Source organism: Colias philodice, chromosome 28 (assembly GCF_061535455.1).
Source record: "Colias philodice isolate Cphi_HAF_F1 chromosome 28, ilColPhil1 Martin Lab GWU primary, whole genome shotgun sequence".
NCBI lineage: Eukaryota > Metazoa > Arthropoda > Insecta > Lepidoptera > Pieridae > Colias > Colias philodice.
This window is the reverse complement of record NC_143113.1, coordinates 4,621,947-4,642,615: the sequence shown is the minus strand read 5'-3', so window position 1 is coordinate 4,642,615 and position 20,669 is coordinate 4,621,947. Positions and strand designations below refer to the sequence as shown.

Sequence of the window (20,669 nt, the reverse complement as noted above, 5' to 3'; positions counted from 1 at the left end):
CTATTAAATGCAAAAATCTCACCACATAGCGGTACAGTCGAAGTTCACCATCAACCATTTTGACGGGTTAAAAGCGAAAGAATCCGCCATTTCAACACCGTCAAGCCAGTGTCTGAAATAAATATTACATATTATAATATAATATACTATTCATTGTAATTTATATGTGTTTGAAAATAATATAAAACAAATGTTATCCCGCTTTTACGCTTAGAAGCGATGACTTAAGATCTATTTTTATATGCATATATAATTTTTTTTTGTTAAGCTGCTAAGATAGTAAATAAATAATAATAAATATGCTTTAATATTGCTATGCTCTGCTATAATGCTACGAGTTACAAACGTACATGGCACGCGACGTTTTACGTGAACTAAAGTATATGAAAAATGAAAATTATGTGACATACAAAAAACTAGCTTTCCGCCCGCGGCTTCGCCCGCATTTTCAATGAAAATCCCATATAGTTCCCGTTCCTGTGGGATTTCCGGGATGAAACCTACCTATCCTATTTGTTAATCCAAGTTACCATCTATATGTGTGCTAAATTTCATTGTAATCGGTTCGGTATTTGCGTGAAAGAGTAATAAACATACACATACACATCCATCCTCACAAACTTTCGCATTTATAATATTACTAGAGGTCCGCCCCGGCTTCGCCCGTGGTACATATTTCGCAATAAAAGGTAGCCTATGTCCTTTCTCGGGTATCAAAATATCTCCATACCAAATTTCATGAAAATTGGTTCAGTAGTTTAGGCGTGATTGAGTAACAGACAGACAGACAGAGTTACTTTCGCATTTATAATATTAGTATGGATGTATGATTTGTGAATATCAAACGCAACAGCAACATCTATAGTGGAAATGCACCCTAAAAGTTGATACAAACCTAAACTCCGGGCATATAAAGGCGCTGCCAGCATACGCAGCGTCTACATGAAGCCAGGCCGAATGTTTCTCGCACACTTGACCAATTTCACGAAGATTGTCGAACGCTACAGATCCTGTTGTACCGAGGGTTGCGCATACCTGTTTATTTATTAAAATATATATTAATTTATTTAAATCTTTTATTAAACACACACACAAGAGAAAAAAGAAGGAATAAACACAGAAAAAAATTAAAATAGATAAGTTTATTTATAATACACAATTCACTAGAAAGATATTTCAATTTTTATTAACAGTACTAGCTTTTCGCCCGCAGCTACGCCACTCGCCAGCGTAGCCAAAGTTAAACCTGCATAGTACCAGTTCCCGTAGAATTTTCGGGATTAAAACTATACTATAAGTTCCAAATTTCATGAAAATTGGTTCAGTTGTATATGCGTGAAAGTGTAACAAACAATCAAATATACAAATCGCATTTATAATTTTGTTAGGATTAATTGTTATTAATTTTATATTTAAAAAAGCAAATATAACTTTAAAAATATTGCTTCTATAGATATTTATGTTAATTGGAATGCTATTTAGTCGGATACCGTATTGATACATTAATTACCTACGTTAGTATTGCATGACCGTTAATCTAGTTATCCTACACTCCTACAGCCTACTTAATAAATTAAAAATACTTATATGTATTATGATCTATCATACAATAAATGTGTGCGTGTACTAGTGTACACACGTAAGAAGTGAAACTTCTTTATGACCTTATTTTTCAAAAAATAATTTTCTATATGCAACTTTACAGAAATACGTCGAATCACGCGTGGTAGGGATGAATGATGAAAAAAATGATGGTGCGTAACGGAAAAATGTCACGCGTAACGAAAAAATGTTACACTAAATTTTTTTCCAACCCCGATAAAGAAGTTTCACTTCAATTAATACGAATGTATAGTTAATAGAAAACAGAGTTAAACAACATGGCTGTAGTATAATTTAAATGAATGAAAAAAATATCAAATAATAAATTTTTGAATCCTTATTATGTTGAGACGAATCAAATCATAATTAAAAAGAAACAAAAAACGCGCTCATAATTTAAAAGCAGAGCGTATGTGCACAAGTGTCAGAAGTGAAACTTCTTTGTCTAAATCTTAATAAATTTTATTCTAAAACCTTCCTCTTGAATCATCAATTTATTAAAAGAAACCGCATAAAAATCCGTTGCGAAGTTTTCAAGATCTAAGCATACGGATATAGGGACAGGAAAAGCGACTTTGTTTTATACTAGGTATGTAGTGAATATTCTATTACTCCAGACGAAGTCGCGAACATCAAATATGTCGGAAGCCTAGTTGGTTTAGTAATCCGTTTAATAAAAAGCCTAAATTATATTTATATGGCCTTATTATAAGTAAATAGGAAATCAAATACATAATCTATCTATACTAATATTATAAAGCTGAAGAGTTTGTTTGTTTGAACGCGCTAATCTCAGAAACTACTGGTCCAATTTGAAAAATTCTTTCGATGTTAGATAGACCATTTATCGAGGAAGGCTATAGCCTTCCTCGATAACCTATAGGTTATATATCATCATGCTAATACCAACAGGAGCGGAACACTGCGGGTGAAACCGCGGCACGCAGCTAGTATTCTATAATTAAACTACGATCGTAGACGATTGCTGGTTTTATTCAAATTCAAATTCAAAATTCAAATTGCTTTATTTGCAGAATGTAGAATAAAGATGTTTATAGATCGACGCCCCCCGCGAATAATCCGGTAATCGTAAAAGTGTAAATGTTCAGGAAAAATAAAAAACCATTTTTCCTTAATAACTCCATTAAACAACAAGTATCAGAGACTTTTAATATCGCATATGGAAGCTAATTTTTTCAGCTATCTGGTTATTTCAACAAAATTTAAGTAGTCCCAAGGGCTTCGTTATAATTTAACTGGATTCATTTTACTATACTAGTGTAGGTCAAGCTCTGGTCAGTAATGTCACTTACGATATTGTTCGTGTAAATTTATATTTTCGACGGCAACAGTAAAATCTTGTTGCGCTAATATTCGTGTTATTTGTTTTGTATACTGAACATTTGTAATAATCTATTATTTAGTTATTCGATTGTTTAACAGTAACGTACATTTTATTGTTATAACTATTACTGTTTATTCGAATAGTTTACTTAAGTATTATTTGATGATTATTATAGTATGTTTTATGAAATACAGGACATTTTAGTAAATGAAACAACTTTGGATTGTTTCACAAAACACGATAGTTATTATTATCATAGAAAATAGACACTGCACTGAAAACACGACTATTACACATGATTACACAGTCATGAAAATTATACTATGGTCCTATTACAGTTAAAAATGTAATCAGAATCCTCATCAGAACCTCACAGAAGGCGAATCCGCCGTGACCAGTCAGTACTTGTGTGGTGTGGTGTGTGATGTCTTTTTCGCGACTACCTTGTATACAGCAGCAGCGCTTGGGAAAAAGGGCTTCGCGACTCCGGCCGTTCTTCCTACATCGTTTCTCCTGTCCCATTCGCTGATCGTATCCTGTCCCAAAATACGCTTGACGAATGAAACAGGACACAGATCGTAATCCGGTTTCCGGAAAGGGCGGCTCCGACTCGACGGCCGCAATCTTGCTGCCGTTCCTATAGACCCTGAAGACGTGGCTGTTCACCACGTCGGCATAGGCATCTATCAAGCCAAACCCCAGCTCTACTTGCTCTGCCGTATGTGGGTCCGTATCGCGGGTGCCATTCGTTCCATCTCCCTGTCCCTCAACACCGCCGGGTGCGACACACCACTCTTGATCTCATAAAGCGTCGAAGCTTCGAGTATCCTGAGGTCAAGAGGGAGAATCCCAGCCAACAGCATCGCAGAGTTCAGGGAGACAGTCCGATATGCTCTGCAGATCTTCTGGGCAAAACCCCGTTGAACGGTGTTAAGCCTCTTTTGGACCCCCATCTTTCCCGCTTTGGGTGCCCACGCTGCTGATGCATACAATATAGTCGGTTATATAACTGCGATATATATAGTCTTAACTACTTGGGGGTTAAGCCCCCAACTTACTTTAGCTCCTCTTGCTAATAGCTTATAAGGGGCGATTGCCTTTTTGCAAACGCTCCCGACATGGGCGTTGAATGTCAGGCCGCCATCAATAGTAAGGCCCAGTATCTTAATACTTTCGAAATATTGGATGTCCACACTCCCCATTACAAGTCGTGGCCTGTAAAATTTTAATTTTCGTGTCGAGAGCAGGGCACATGTCTTGTGTGGCGCGAATTTTAGTTTATTTCTGACACCCCATTCGTCAATTTTCCTCAATGTGCAGTTTGCCTTCGTCTCTACTTCTAAAGCAGTATCTCCATCAAACACTAGCACAATGTCGTCGGCAAAAGCCTGACAAAACGCATCCATCTCCTCTAACATCCACAGCAGAGGATCCAGCAAGAGGTCCCACAGGAGCGGCCCACCTATGGAACCCTGCACGCGCCCCTTGTTGGTCTCTCTACTCACTTCCACACCCGCATACCTAACTTTCACACCTCTTCCACTCAGGTATCTGCTGATCATCCGCCTTACGTTCCCCGGACACCCAACTTCGGCCAACCGAACCTTTATGGCTGGCCACCAGGCGCTGTCGAAGGCTCCCTCTATGTCTAGAGATACCACAACAGAAATCTTCTTCTCCTCCCTCTTATTTCTGATGTGGCTACCTAGTCTATAGAGGGCGTCCTCGGTGCTCCTCTGTGGCATGAAGCCATGCTGATGGGGGCTTATTTTGGGCAGCAGGTAGAACCTGAGTCGGACGACCAGCATCTAATGAAGATGAAGATGAAGGTTTCGATGTGGTCTATTCTGATGCCTGCCTCGTTTATCTATCAAACTTTCATCTCTTTTAATTTTTTCTAAGGCTGTGTAAATCATTTGCTCAGTAATAGAAAGAGTGTTTAAAAAAATACCTTGCATACTTGCACTCCATAATGAAAGTAGCGGGAAATCGATTTCTTAATAAAACCCCGAATAAGCCTGTACTAGCACTTAATTAAATAATGTAGAAAACTTTTTACCTGAATAATATCGTAACAACGTTTACTGTCAAATCATATTGATATTATTTTTCGTAAAGATCTAAAACCATATTATTCGTTTCAAATACATTTTAATGTTATTTTATGGAATAAACGCGTAGTTTTTTATATCTTCGTAAATAAAGATAGAAAAATTCTGAAAAAAATTTACATGGTGTATTTTAACTTCTAGATGCCGAAAAACGCATAACATGAAGAACCCCGTAATAGGTCATTACCGGATTATTCGCGGGGGGCGTCGAGATACTTTAGGTTAATACTATACGTTTAGGAAGAAACAACGCAAGTAGAGCCGCGTTAATAAGCTAGCGTAACAGGTAACGCGCTTCTCATCAATAATAATTAAATTCCACTCGCTTTGGAAGAAAATTACACATTAATACCTTCATTTATCTCAACACGATGTTGCCTGTTAGGATTAAAAAAGATGCGATATAAAAAGCTCAAGAGTCAAGATAAACATAAACATATAGATATTTAAAGGAATTTCTAATAATATTTAAATGTATGTTATTCTCGTAAAACTAATAGCAAAGGAATCTTATATATAAAAATGAATCGCAAAATGTGTTGGTAAGCGCATAACTCGAGAACGGCTGAACCGATTTCGATCATTCTTTTTTATTATATTCCTTGAAGTACGAGGATGGTTTTTATGTAGAGAAAACGTAAATATGTACCACGGGCGAAGCCGGGGCGGACCGCTAGTAATAAATAAAAATGTCACGCGTAACGAAAAAATGTTACACTAAATTTTTTTCCAACCCCGATAAAGAAGTTTCACTTCAAAAACATGACGGAAAATTTAAAAATACGACAAACAAATTCAATAATTTTTTTCAATCATTAGGTATCTCTTAAAATTTTGCGATAAACTTTTTTGAAAGCCAACAGCAAAGGATAAAAAAATTGTAAAAAATGTAATTTTTTTAAAAAACTACAGAATTTGTGTTTTAATCAAAGTTATTCAATGGAAAATCGAAGAAAAATCGCTTTGAAAATCCGCAACATACTTCTAAAAACTGTTATAAGTATTATATTTATTCATTTCATTAATAAGAAAAAAATATTACACTTCTTGTATATGAAAAAACTAAAACCAAGGGATAATAATAAAGTTAAAATTACCACCATCTTATCTCAATTCTTTCGCATCATTAACAAAGAAAATCGCCATTTTAATTTACAATTTATTTTATGAAAGCAATTTGTATATTGTCCCTGTTGCATTATTAGTGTTTCAAGATTGTAAAACCTCACAGGGACCAATTTGTAGGAATCAAAGATGGCGGACAGCTGTGACGTCATTTAAATTAGAATGTTTTAAATTTGTAAAGGGAACTGAAATATTACGTTGGTTGAGATTTATATAATTGTAATATTTTTCCTATTTGTAACAAGTAAGAAAATGTGTTTAAAATGTCGTGCTGATTTTTACAGTCTGAGATTAGATATTTCTTGTTATATTAAAAAAAGTTATTATTTTCATTTTAATCATTAGGTTAAGTACTTTCGATATCAGTTTAAAGTTCTTTGATATCTGCAATAGTTACGGAACAATCGCCTGTGCACACTTAACGATTACACCCTGTATATGTGATTTAAATTTTGATTTCATAGAATATATACTAAATATTAAATTGGAAAACAACATGAAAAACGTTTTGCTATGACTATCACAACAAAATATAATCTCGAAATTGCAAATACTTTTAATTTAAGTTATTGCACGCCTCATAAGCGAAGCGTTGAGGTGGGTACTACTGTCACTTCGCGCAAAACATCTGATTTTTCAAACTTAAAATGTCTTTATGTATCATACATTGCACTTGTAAGATAATACATACACACACATATTAAGAAAAAACACTATTTTTAACATTCATGATATTTTTGATGTCATTTTTGTTATTTAAACTAGTTAAAAAACAGTTTAAAAAAGTTCTGTCTTGGACGTCCGTGTGTCTGTATGTGCGGAGGATTTTCTTGTTAACACGATAGCGACCGAAATACTTTACTAATCGAGTCTTTTTTTTTCTCTTACGCTTGAGTATGCTCAGGAATAGAACCCTTTCATTTTTCAGGGTCTGATTCGATGTGGTTTAATTGTTATTAAATAAACAAAAATAATAATTAATAAATATTTATTAAAAAAAAATATGAGGCGTGCACTTTTGGATTTTCCAAATTATTTAAATTATCTTTTATCTTTTTTATTTCAGAAACTTATAGTACGAATCGAAATATTCCTTTCGTGTTTAGATATACCTTTTGTCGAGGACGGCTTCATACACTCTCCCCGTCTCATCACTTTTCCTGGGCATTATTAATAATGACCGGGAAAAGTGATTCATGCCATTTTAATCACATAGCCCAATTGAGTAGGGCATTATTGATACAGACCGGCTATTATGAATAGTGCCTGGACTTATCAAATTGCCCATAACATAAATATTTAAGTCACTTACCCAAAACGGAACAAGGCCCTTAGCTTTATCGCTAAGTATAGCTTCATCTAGTTTATCGCCTCGCATGCACTGCTTCTCATCAGACTCGATGTAACGCATTCTCACCAGACCTACAATAAGTCTAGATTTTGAGTTTGAAAAAAAAAGGGTAGTTACACATTTTGATTAAAAAAGACGTGTGGCATTCGGGGACTGCCGCGGTAAAGCTATTGCATGCTATGCCTTCAAGCCACACCTCCGTGCCCGTCGGAGTGGGGAGCGTGAGGTTTTTTCGTTACGGAATTTCTGGGTGCGGTCCCCGCGCTCAAGGCCCGCGATAGAAGCTATGCAATAGCTTAATAAAGATTATTTATTTTGTTTTTTACTATGTTTATTTAGCTTATTAGTTTGAGCTGAAGTATGATATGATTAGAAGTGTATACTGTATAAGTTTCATACATCAGATGAAGTAATTTGATTTGGGGACATAGACGTACTATAAAAAAATGTGTGCGTGTACTAGTGTACATACGTAAGAAGTGAAACTTCTTTGTGACCTTATTTTTCAAAAAATAATTTACTATATGCAACTTTACAGAAATACGTCGAATCACGCGTGATAGGGATAAGAAAAAGATGGCGCGTAACGGAAAAATGTCACGCGTAACGAAAAAATGTTAAACTACATTTTTTTCCAACCCCGATAAAGAAGTTTCACTTCAATAACTAGTCACAATAGCCTATTAAAAGATCTTCAAAAATGTCCGAGCGGCAAAACATTTAAATTCACACCTTATTTCGTGGCAGTAATATTCAAAGTCGTATACGCTCAATAGATTTGCCTAAAAGATTCGTAGACGTCGCGTAGCAATTGCCTTGGACAATTTTTTGCATGATCGGGAGTGTTGGTGTCTATTGTATGCAGTAGTGCAGGTAGGCAGATGTCACACGTTGAAGAATATTGCTTTTTATGTTACCCCATGCCATTTTTCTTTATGAAATATAGTATAAGTGGACCATCACCATATAATCCAGTGATTTCAACTGCCATTAAAACACAATTTTGAGAGTAAAAGAAAATCGATGTATCGATTTCGTTTATCAAAGATTTAATTTTACACCTCTAAAACTTGACTCGGAACTTACTCGACAGCAAAAAATTCATAGGCACTAGGCAATGCCTGTTTGGCAGGACCATAAAATGATTAACATTATTATAATCTATACTAATATTATAAAGCTGAAGTTTGTTTGTTTGTTTGAACGCGCTATTCTCAGGAACTACTGATCCGATATGAAAAATTCTTTCGGTGTTAGATAGCCAATTTATCGAGGAAGGTTATAGGCTATATATCATGCCGCTAAGACCAACAGGAGTGGAACCACGAGGGTGAACCGCGCGGAGCAGCTAGTTTTATGATAAGAGCGGCGGATATTTTGTGGTAAATCTATACTAATATTATAAAGAGGAAAAGTTTGTAAGTATGTATGTATGTATGTATGTATGGTTTTCACGCAAAAACTACTGGACCGATTTCAAAAATTCTTTCGCCATTAGAAAGCTGCATCTTTACTGAGCAACATAGGCTATATTGTATTTTCAAAAAAATTAGAGATCCTTACCAAAAATGCAATAATGTAACCCAAGGTGTAAAAAAATCCTCAATAAAACTTCTGTCATCGCGTGCGCTGCGGAATCTATTGAAGATAGAACAAAAAAATGTTCTACGGTATTATAGAATGGATCAATATCTACAAGAAAGTCCGCGATACCATATGTCCATCTTCAGTAGTTATGTTACTACAACAACTTTTTTACGTTTTCAAAGTAAATAGATGTGCCGACAGTAATCAAACCATGTTATCCATACATATATATTAATCCTTATCCCATTAAATGATGTTTTATTATAGACTGTTTCAATACCAGCAAAATACTTTTTAAATGAAAAGAATTGGATATTCCATTCAAAAGATATAACGAATTTTTAAAAGTGTCAATCTACAGAAAATAGTAGGTATAGATACTGAGTTCGAGCAGGCCGTAGTGCGGGGGTCACGACTCACGGAGGAATTCTACCAATATGCGTCTTGACGGAACACAGTGGGGTTTTCAAGTTTTGGTCGGTAGGAATCCGACATAACCCACGGCCCCGGAGTCCGTGGGTATCTATGAAAGATTTCCCCACTAAAACAAAAAAAAAAAAAGGCCGTAGTGCGGGACGGGGTAAAGGTGATTTTCATGTGATTAAAAATTAAACCTATAGTCCGACCTATATAGTAGACTTTTCACTGTAACGATATCGCTATCTATGCGGGTGAAACCGCAGGGCATTGCTAGTATAATATAAATGCGTATAAAGATTTAACACATAAACATAATATTAATTAGTCAATTGTTATTTCTAGCACTCACCAATAAGCCCAGCTTTTTCCACAGAAGAATGTGCCTGGTCAGAGCAGTAGCAGATCAAATGCCCCAATAGTTCAGAAGACTGCAGTTCAGGGTTCAGTTTGGACAGCTCCATCAGAGCTCTCGTACGAGCTGCTAGAAGGCTCACCAGGGTTGCTTCGCTTGCTGTTGTCTATTTTACATTCAAATTAACTGTATTTGATGTTATATAGTCAGTCAGGCATTGGTAAGTCTTTAGATTTTTTTTCGGATATTTATGTATTATGTAAGATTTCAACTGCTTGAATTGAAATATTTACACAGCATAATTGTTAATAAATTTTACTGATTAAGTAACTGATCGAAAAGACTATGAATCTGATTGGTTCCAATTTTATGCCTAAACTCACTTGTACACAATAATTACTCAAAATACTCAATTAAAGACTAAAAATCAAACAGCCAACATAAAAACACATTACATTAATTTGAACATTACCTGTAGCTTATAAAATAAGAATACCTGTATAACACCACCCCCAGGGCTATCATTCTTCTCATTAAGAAAGCATTCTGGTAGACCGAGCAGCTTGCCCAGCCAGTTCATGGCTATGGTCTCCAGTTCCGTTCCAGCGGGTGACGAGGCCTATTGTAGAAGGACCCAAGGATTATACGTTTAGAAATTAAAGATTTTAACGGATTTGAAACGCGATTTATTCATTACTAGTGGTCCGCCCCGGCTTCGCCCATGGTACATATTTCGCAATAAAAGGTAGCCTATGTTCTTTCTCAGGGTCTGTGCCAAATTTCATCAAAATCGGTTAAGAGGCTTATGCGTGAAAACAATACATACATAATTACAAACTTTTCCTATTTATAATATTAGTATAGATAATATGTATAATTAACCCGACGTTTTGCATTAGCAGCGAGCGAGGTCACGGGGAGACTAATTATGAATAAATCACGTTTAAAATGCATTAAAATCTTCAATTTCTAGTTACGTCATCTTCACCATCAACATACATGATATTCACTACTGATTGGAGCATTAGTAGATAATATAAGGGAAGCAAAAACTTTGCAGGTAGGTTTTTTAGGGCGTAATACAAAAAATAGATAATCTAAAACCTACTGTTTATGGTTAGATTCAAATATCGATCACTGGACCACCACTAATCTTTTTCTTCTCTATTTAAATAACAATGAATCGCCAAATGTGTAAGAGTAAATCTCGGGAACGGCTCTACCAATTCGCATGGTTTTTATGGAGAGACAAAACGTGAATATGATGGTATTATTTTCAAATTTTCTTTCAATAATTATGTTATTACTTAAATACTTACCCAAGTAAAACACAATACATTCAGAGCACTAGACAGCATTTCCCCCATGATAGAAGGGTATGACGTCAGAGCCGGGAAGTATGCGTGCATGTGGGGACTCTGCCAGTGGACAATCTAGAGAAGAATTCGTTTTTACTATACTGTAATTTTGTATGTATTTTGTAATTTAACTGTATATAGTGATTATTTAATTTGTAAAAAAATTTTTGCACGCCGTTTAAGATGGCAGTATATTATGTGATAAAAATATTGTATATAATATCTTTAAATTACCACATACAAGCAAATAAGAAATGAACAATTATTAAAGATGTGTACATTTGTATATTTTTTGTAAGTATATGGGTACAATTTAAAATTATTATTTTTTTAAATTATTATTTTCGAATTCAAAATCAGTGCAGTGACCGCGTAATAATAGAACAAATATAAAAACAAAAAATCCGACAAAACTGTAAATATTCATAAAATTCATAACATTGCAAATTCCAGTATACGTTGGTAAGATTACCTTTTTGAAAAATTAATATTTCAATTGACTATTACTGCGACACACTGAAAGAACGCATAATATATTAATGCGTTATAGCTCGACGATTGAACATTCAATCAACCATTTTCAATAACCATTACTTACCCCAGGCATAATATGCTCCTGCACATCTTTAAAGATATCATCCCACGACTCCGGTGAATGAGGCGCTTCGTTCGGCAACCGCTTATGTAAGTACCCTGGCTGCACGTCAGGGTACACACGGTTATCACCGACATTCTCCAAGTAATCCGCTATGAAGTCCACTAGCTCTTTGGCTGTTGAAAAAACAATATTGCATATTTATAATCATAATGTTCAAGGATTTGCGGCGGATCGGCAGCCGATTACGCAGGTAAACTGCCACATATGTGTTACGTGGGTACCCTACCGCTTGAGTTAGGGTACATGCAGTTGTCATCGACATTCTCGATGCAATCGGCTATGAAGTAACTGTTTTGCGGGTAGTATGATGTAAGAAAAAAAATAGAATACGAACATTGAAGGTACGTTTAAAATAATGCGCTAAACAAACTACCTATTTCATTATTGTGACATGACGGTATCATTGAAAAATAATAAAATATTGAAATACCTAGCAAATCATGTTTTTATACTTTGTAAAAGTTGCTTAGATAACATTTTAACGTTTTATCAGTGGTTCAAGTTTGTTAATTATTTATCAAAAAATAATGATTAAAATGAAATGAAATTTGTAAGTGAAACTGATTCGTCAGGCTTTAAAATTCCTACTTCCCTACTAATATTATAAATGCGAAAGTAACTCTGTCTGTGTGTCTGTTACGCTTTCCCGCTTAAACTTCTCAACCGATTTTCATGAAATCTTTAGACCCTGAGAAAGAACATAGGCTACCTTTTATTTCGAAAAAACACCACGCGGGTGAAGCCGCCGGCGGAAGCTAGTTAAAAATATATTTAAAGATTTATTAAATCTATCATAAGAATTGATGTAATATAGCCATTTATAATAAAAATTTGAATAAATTAATCATTAACTATTCACATGTGCTTTTAATAAGAAACGTCAGATTTTCAATTTGTCTTAAAAACTTTATTTCAAAACAAATTTAAAACTGATATGCGTATATTATTGTTTTATGTATTTTTTCTTACTTTGTTACACATGTACTTTAAAACTCATGTACGTTTTCTTGAAAAGAAACGTACAAAGAACTAAAATTGAAACTTCTATCACAAAGGTTTTAATTTACATGTCAATTGATCACATGATACTCTGTCAATTGATTAAGTTTCAGAAAAGTCTAATCCAATTATTTATTATCTACTTATAAATGCTTAGTATGTTCCTATACAGGGTGTCCCACTTCCTGAAAATCCATGTTTTCTTCTCTAGCTTCGCGCAGCCGGCCGCTATACATATACCGCTTCGCTAATGAGAGCATTTTGTCTATGAAAACATAATCTTAAACCGTTTAAGATTATGTTTTCAGTTAAACGATAGCTTAGGTACGGGTGGCAAAGTTGGGAGGGTTGCATGTTAGGAGTGTACACAAAGAGTTTTAAGAATTCTTTTATTTGAAAAAAAATGTGGCATTTTATTTTATTTTTATTTATTTATTTATTTCAGGTAACAGACAATAAATTGTACAGACCCATATTATAAATACCTTACAGACTAACATACATAAAATAATTTATAATTTAATAAGTATTTTTTACGTACTCAAAACTCAAAACTTTACATAACTAAAACTTTGCAAAACTATAACCTCCATTGAGCTTAGAATACCAGTGAGACACCCTGTATACTTGTGTATTCTTTTTGGATCACAATGTATAGGTACCAATAGTTACATCAAATGAATAAATAAATTCTAGAACAAAAACTATACATCCTTAACATCAGAAACAATCAATAAGACAACAATAAAATCCAATACAACACGTTTATTACAAATCCTACCATTTGTGATTCAATCGAACAACTTATGGTGATCCCGGATACATTTTTATGCCGTTGCTCGTCGTTTGGCAGACATATTGGATTTTGCATGACTATTAACTTAGACGACATTTTTTTTAAACAACTGCGAAGATTTTTCTGTTTGTCAATTGGATCTAGATTGATTTATTTCCTAAATGTATTAGAAACTAGCGGTCCGCCCCGGCTTCGCCCGTGGTACATATTTACGTTTTCTCTACATAAAAACCATCCTCGTACTTCAAGGAATATAATAAAAAAAGAATTATCGAAATCGGTTCAGCCGTTCTCGAGTTATGCGCTTACCAACACATTTTGCGATTCATTTTTATATATAAGACTAGCGGTCCGCCCCGGCTTCGCCCGTGGTACTTACGTTTTCTCTACATAAAAACCATCCTCGTACTTCAAGGAATATAATAAAAAAAGAATTATCGAAATCGGTTCAGCTGTTCTCGAGTTATGCGCTTACCAACACATTTTGCGATTCATTTTTATATATAAGATAAGAAGATAAGATAGAAATTATAGTTTATTTTTGAGGAAGATTTTTTGACATGCTTCTATTTCAGCTGTATGTTTGTATGAGCATAAGCGTGTTATGTAGATTTTTACCATTTTTTAACGTCAAACAAAAAAATGTATGTTAACATATACTTAGTTAAAAAAGACACACGAAATAACAATTAAAAAAAATAAAATTATTGTATTGTCGCCGATCAGTGATAAGTGTTCGAAATTAAATCTGTAGTTTGAATCAGGAATTGGTGACATGCAAACGCATAGGTGAAGCGTGTAAAAAACCAAAATTATCACATACTAGCTGTGCTCCGCGGATTTACGCGCAGATCTTAGCGGCATGATATAGCCTTTAGCCTTCCTCGATAAATGGGCTATGTTTTCTAATACCGAACCTACGTACTTACATTTAAGTGATTAACCACTACAGCAAAGGTCTATTTATACTGGAAGTGACTACGACCATGAATTATTTATTTATTTATTTAGAGCAAGGGTACAGGGTCAATGATCATATATTAATAAATATATATTCCTAATAGATAATTGATAATCCTAAGCTCAGACTATACAATTATGTTAACGATATGCATATAATAATAATTATAGATTTATTGTTTTTTCTAGGCTGTTTAGTTATTTATTGATCTTTGATAGTCTTGTTTACAGAAAATTTACTTCGGCTGATACATAATAACAATATTTCTAAGGCCGTATTCAGAAAGAAAGGGAAACTTATAAGCGCTTACTGGCGCTTGTCAGCGCTGTAAACCCGCGCAGGAAAATGTATGAACCTGCGCCGATTCATATATTTTATTCGGCGCGGATTCATATATTTTCCTGCGCCGGTAAGCGCTTATAAGTTTTCTTTCTGAATACGGCCTAAGAACGAATACAATATTTCTTATCTTTTACTGAAAATATCGCAACCATATCGTAATATATGTATTTTACTGTAAATTCGTAAACATTACAATTAAAATAATATTATATTTGTAATAGATTATACACAATACATCTATATCTATGTCGCAGGTTTTTCATAAAATTAGGTTTTTGGTCAAAAACCTAGGTTTTTCATCAAAAACCGGAAGATGACACATTTTAAACTCAATTTCATCAAAAACCTGTAACAATCCAGATTTTTGATCAAAAACCTGAACTAGTTTGGGTTTATGATAAAGTTCTTGTCAAAATCACGGGTTTGCTTTGTTTTATGACAAATTTAAATGAAATAAATAAAATAAATAAAAAGAAAATCATTTGCAACTTAGTAGAAAGAAAACAATCATTTATCTATCAAAATTTTACATCCATGATCCAATCAATATTCTCCTCCTTCAATCTAATCAAATTGATCATAAACCCAAACTAGTTCAGGTTTTTGATCAAAAATCTGGATTGTTACAGGTTTTTGATGAAATTGAGTTTAAAATGTGTCATCTTCCGGTTTTTGATGAAAAAACTAGGTTTTTGATCAAAAACCTAATTTTATGAAAAACCTGCGACATCTATAAAACTCAAAGGTGACTGATATAGTGATCTATCAACGCACAGCCCAAACCACTGGACGTATCGGGCTGAAATTTGGCATGCTGGTAGATGTTAGGACGTAGGCATTCGCTAAGAAAGGATTTCCCGAAATTCTTGCGGGAACGGGGAAAAACGGGGATGCACGTACAAAGTCGTGGGCGGAAGCTAGTCTAAGCATATAAGTTAAAATAGAAGTAGATAGTATTGTTTGTTTAAAAAAATCATTATTGAAAACAAAATAAAAGTTGTTTTATTCGCTAACTAGCTTCCGTCCGCGGCTTCACCCGCGTGGTGTTTTGATAAAAGGTAGCCTATGTTCTTTCTCAGGGTCTTACGATTGCCAGTGCCACATTTCATCAAAATCGGTTGAGAGGTTTAAGCGGGAAAGCGTAACAGACAGACAGACAGAGTTACTTTCGCATTTATAATTATTACGCATTTTTATTTATAATATTAGTAGGGATTCCTTACCTTTAACTCTGAATTCCCTGTGATCCATCGTCGTCATTGTTATCTGGAACAAATAAAATATTAATGAATAAACGATATTTAATAAAGAAGCCTTTTGAAGTGAAACTTCTTTAGGCGCGTTGAGAGTAAAATTTCAATGTCGCGTCATGGCAATACCGTCACGTCATGGAGTAAGGCAACGATTTTGGTATCTTTGAATCTTGCTAAGAAGTTGTACCTACTTCTGCCACATGTGTTCGGCAAATACTTTTTTTTTTACTTAAAGTTCATCCAAATGAAATTGTATAAAAATGTTAGGAAAATACACATTATTTGAAAGAGCAACAAATCTTTTATGTAGGAATTTCCAAACCGGTGATATTATAAACTATGTAGGTAGTTTGATTTTGAAATTAAAAAAATGAAGTTACTTTCCTTTTTGTGTTTATGTAAATAATTTTTGTCTTTCCTAAATATATAAGCCTATTTCTATAAGTATATAAAAATGAATCCCTATTTATCTTGGTCATATCAACATGCGTGAACGATTGCATTTTTTTGCGTTCGTTAATGACAGGATGACCGCCTCCTCGGTACAGTGGTTGACGCGTGAGCGTAACACCTGGGTTCCCGGTGAAGACGAAGAAAAAAAATTTCTTGAACACAGAAGGCTGATCACCTACTGTCCCTAAAGAAAATCGATCAGTGAAAAAGTATGTATATTGTATAATGCATCTGCCCCTTACCCTACTAGGGGACATGGGACTTCACTAAATATATCAGGAGGAGGATCTTATATAAGAAAAACTTATGCACCAATGCTATTTAATCATTAATTGACAGTTCGCACAAATACAGTATCTATGTCGTGTCATCTGGTAAAAAATAAAATAAATTATTGTGAAATCCATACTAATATTATAAATGCGAAAGTAACTCTGTCTGTCTGTTACTCAATCACGTCTAAACTACTGAACCAATTTTCATGAAATTTGGTATGGAGATATTTTGATACCCGAGAAAGGACATAGGCTACCTTTTATTGCGAAATATGTACCACGGGCGAAGCCGGGGCGGACCTCTAGTAAGAAATATATGAATTTGTACGTTATACACGTAGTATATTATTATTAGTCTGTGGTTAAACGGTGACCAGTGATAGCTAATTCGTAACTTGACATAATCAATACTACCCTACATTGTAAGGTTTCTGTCGCGTATTACTGACATTATGTAAATCCATGAAGGTTACCAAAATATCGACGAATTTGTAAAAAGTAAATTTCTGTTTTATTTTACGTGAATCTTAAGGAATAAACCGCCAATTAAATTACAAATCTATCTATATGTCGGCGCAACGACGATAAACGACTACCCTCAAACTACTAAATAATTATAACTAGCTAAAGTTTACTTTGATCTTTTTAAATAAGTGGTTGATTCATTAATCAACCACTAATGAAATAATTAAATTAACGAAATAATTAATCTTTGTTAAAAATGATAAAAATTCATTGTAAAAATTCGAGTGGCAACACTCAAACTAATTCTTGTGAGTCATGGCTTGCTTTAAATGCAATCGCCCGACGGCACAGAGCACATTCACTCGCCGGCCGTCGGAGCGTTCGGAGCTCTCTCTATAATTTCCACGTAGATTAAAAAGGCAGTAAAATACCTACGGGCGTTCTACTTCGAGTATGAGCGCCTGCTCTGATGATGGTGACGTCAGAATTGCTGACGTCACTCTTTTTAAAAATAGCCTTTGGGCCCTTCTTCCGTCATCAGAAGTTGGATAGAATTCAAGCTCTCTCTTTTTAAATGTTAAACGTTAACGTAGTTTTGTAACGGCATACTGGCGTTTGTGTTTTTTCGTGCGTTGTGTAAAGTAAAAGTTTGTTACGTGGATTATTGTAACGGGAGTGTAGTTCATCGAAGGAATTGTGTGTGTTATCTGAGCTGCGCCTCTCTTTGTGATAAGCATAAATCTACGAGAACCTCCGAGAAATCTACGAGAACCTCCGAGAAATCTACGAGAACCTTCGAGAATCTGCCTATATCACAAATGAGTAGGTGTTGATCACATGATACGCGAACGGACTGTGTCTGTCATGTGGAGTGTTCAGTATTCTGAAAGGTCAGTGTGGCCGAGGCAGTGTGTTTTTGAAATCCTGAGATGAACTACCGTAGTGTTGTAATACGAGAAAAGGCGTACGAGGACGTACGATTGTCAATATGGCCGTGTTAGACTTAAAATCTACGAGAACCTTCGAGAACCTCCGAGAAACTACGAGACCCTCCGAGAACCGACACAAAATACGCCGAGAATCTTTCTCTTCTTCTTTGTCGATTCACTATTGGCAGAGTGGTCGTGGTCACGTCGAGACATCCACATTGGTAGTGGAGGCGGACACAGCTTTCCGCACGATCTCCCGCCATGTCTTCCTGTTACTAGACTGTCTGGTGCAGTCTGATACACAAATTCCTATAGCAGATTTCACTTGGTCAGTCCAGCGCATTAGTTACCTGCTTTTACAACGAGACATTTACAACGAGGCTGGTGCAGAGCGCGCACCGCCTGTCAGTATGGCCGTGTCGGCGCAACGACGATAAACGACTACCCTCAAACTACTAAATAATTATAACTAGCTAAAGTTTACTTTGATCTTTTTAAATAAGTGGTTGATTCATTAATCAACCACTAATGAAATAATTAAATTAACGAAATAATTAATCTTTGTTAAAAATGATAAAAATTCATTGTAAAAATTCGAGTGGCAACACTCAAACTAATTCTTGTGAGTCATGGCTTGCTTTAAATGCAATCGCCCGACGGCACAGAGCACATTCACTCGCCGGCCGTCGGAGCGTTCGGAGCTCTCTCTATAATTTCCACGTAGATTAAAAAGGCAGTAAAATACCTACGGGCGTTCTACTTCGAGTATGAGCGCCTGCTCTGATGATGGTGACGTCAGAATTGCTGACGTCACTCTTTTTAAAAATAGCCTTTGGGCCCTTCTTCCGTCATATATATTACAAAGCTGAAGAGTTTGTTTGTTTGAACGCGCTAATCTCAGGAATGGAAAAATTATTTCGGTGTTAGATAGCCCATTTATCGGGGACGGCTATATGCTATAATAATATCATCACGCTAAGACCAACAGGAGCGGAGCAATTCAGGTAAAACCCCGGGGAAAAGTTAGTTTATAAATTTTTAAATACAATTAATTTTTTTTTATTTAATTTTGTGATCTTAAAACGGTTTTAAAGGTTTCCTATTGTATAACCTATGTGCTAATTTAGAATATAAGTTATCTACATAAAGATGAATCTGGTAAAGACCAGAGATAATATAATACCACAGTATAATAATTAATAATATATGATGTAACTATCGAGAGTCCTCTATTTTTCTTAAGATTTTTCTATTATCACTTCATATTTGAAATAGGTTTCCTTAGCGTTTAAAGATCAAACAACGATACATCACCTGTCTGATGTATGTGCTTTTCATTTCTGTATTTCTTCAAATCTTATTGATTTTTGTTTAAGAAAGCTAGCAATGGATTGCGTTTAATATTTGTCTAATTATATGATAAAATTATATAGTTGATAATATGTTTATTATTAGATGTTTATAGATTACGAGCTGCGTCGCGCGGTTTTACCCGCATTGCTCCTATTATAAGTCTTAGAGTGATGATATAAATATCAATCTTCCTATCCCTAAATGGGCTATCAAACATTGAAATTTTCAAATCGGACTCGTAGTTTTAAGCACGTACATCCAAACAAACAAACTCTTAACCTTTATAATATTAGTATAAATTCTACTAGATTTCCGCCCGCAGATTCGCCCGCGTTTGCAAAGGAAAACCCGCATAGTTCCCGTTCCCGTGGGATTTCCGGGATAAAAACTATCCTATGTGTTAATCCAAGTTACCCTCTTTAAGTGTGCTAAATTTCATTGTAATCGGTTCAGTAGTTTTTACGTGAAAGAGTAACAAACATCCATACATCCATACATCCATACATCCTTACAAACTTTCGCCTAATATATATTAGAATATTAGATTAAAATAACTAGCAGCTGGAAAATGATAAAAAAATATTAGAACTTAATTATTTATGAACTGTAAATACATGTTGACGTTTGTCTACGCATTTCTCCGGAAGAGCTAATCGGATTGACATTTTTTAATGTAATCCGACGACCACGCGTTATCATGCCATATAATAAACGATTTTTTTGCTTATATTCGTTTCGTCGGCAGAAACTGAAAAAATAGGGGCTTTGTATGATCAAAGGAAACCAAACTAGTAATATTTATGGTACAGTTGGTTGTCTGAGTTTTTACATTTTATAGATTACTAGCTTTCTAAGAAAAACCCACATATTTCTCGTTCCCGTTGGATTTCCGGGATAAAACCTATCCTATGTGTTAATCCAAGTTACCTTCTAT

The 20,669-nt window shown here is 34.9% G+C and overlaps 1 protein-coding gene across 1 annotated transcript in view; it reads right to left on the bottom strand.

Annotated features, from left to right (window-relative positions):
• The window catches only part of Hdc (histidine decarboxylase), a 32,579-nt gene that overhangs the window by 10,212 nt on the left and 1,698 nt on the right, over positions 1 to 20,669 (bottom strand). The window contains exons 2-9 of the mRNA XM_089712398.1: positions 16,231 to 16,273; positions 11,850 to 12,022; positions 11,213 to 11,326; positions 10,390 to 10,512; positions 9,891 to 10,059; positions 7,496 to 7,605; positions 896 to 1,035; positions 23 to 112 (exon numbers count right to left, since the gene is read on the bottom strand). Coding sequence (XP_089568524.1) covers positions 23 to 112; positions 896 to 1,035; positions 7,496 to 7,605; positions 9,891 to 10,059; positions 10,390 to 10,512; positions 11,213 to 11,326; positions 11,850 to 12,022; positions 16,231 to 16,267 — 956 coding nt within the window. The 5' untranslated portion in view covers positions 16,268 to 16,273. The remainder of the gene's footprint in view (positions 1 to 22; positions 113 to 895; positions 1,036 to 7,495; positions 7,606 to 9,890; positions 10,060 to 10,389; positions 10,513 to 11,212; positions 11,327 to 11,849; positions 12,023 to 16,230; positions 16,274 to 20,669) is intronic.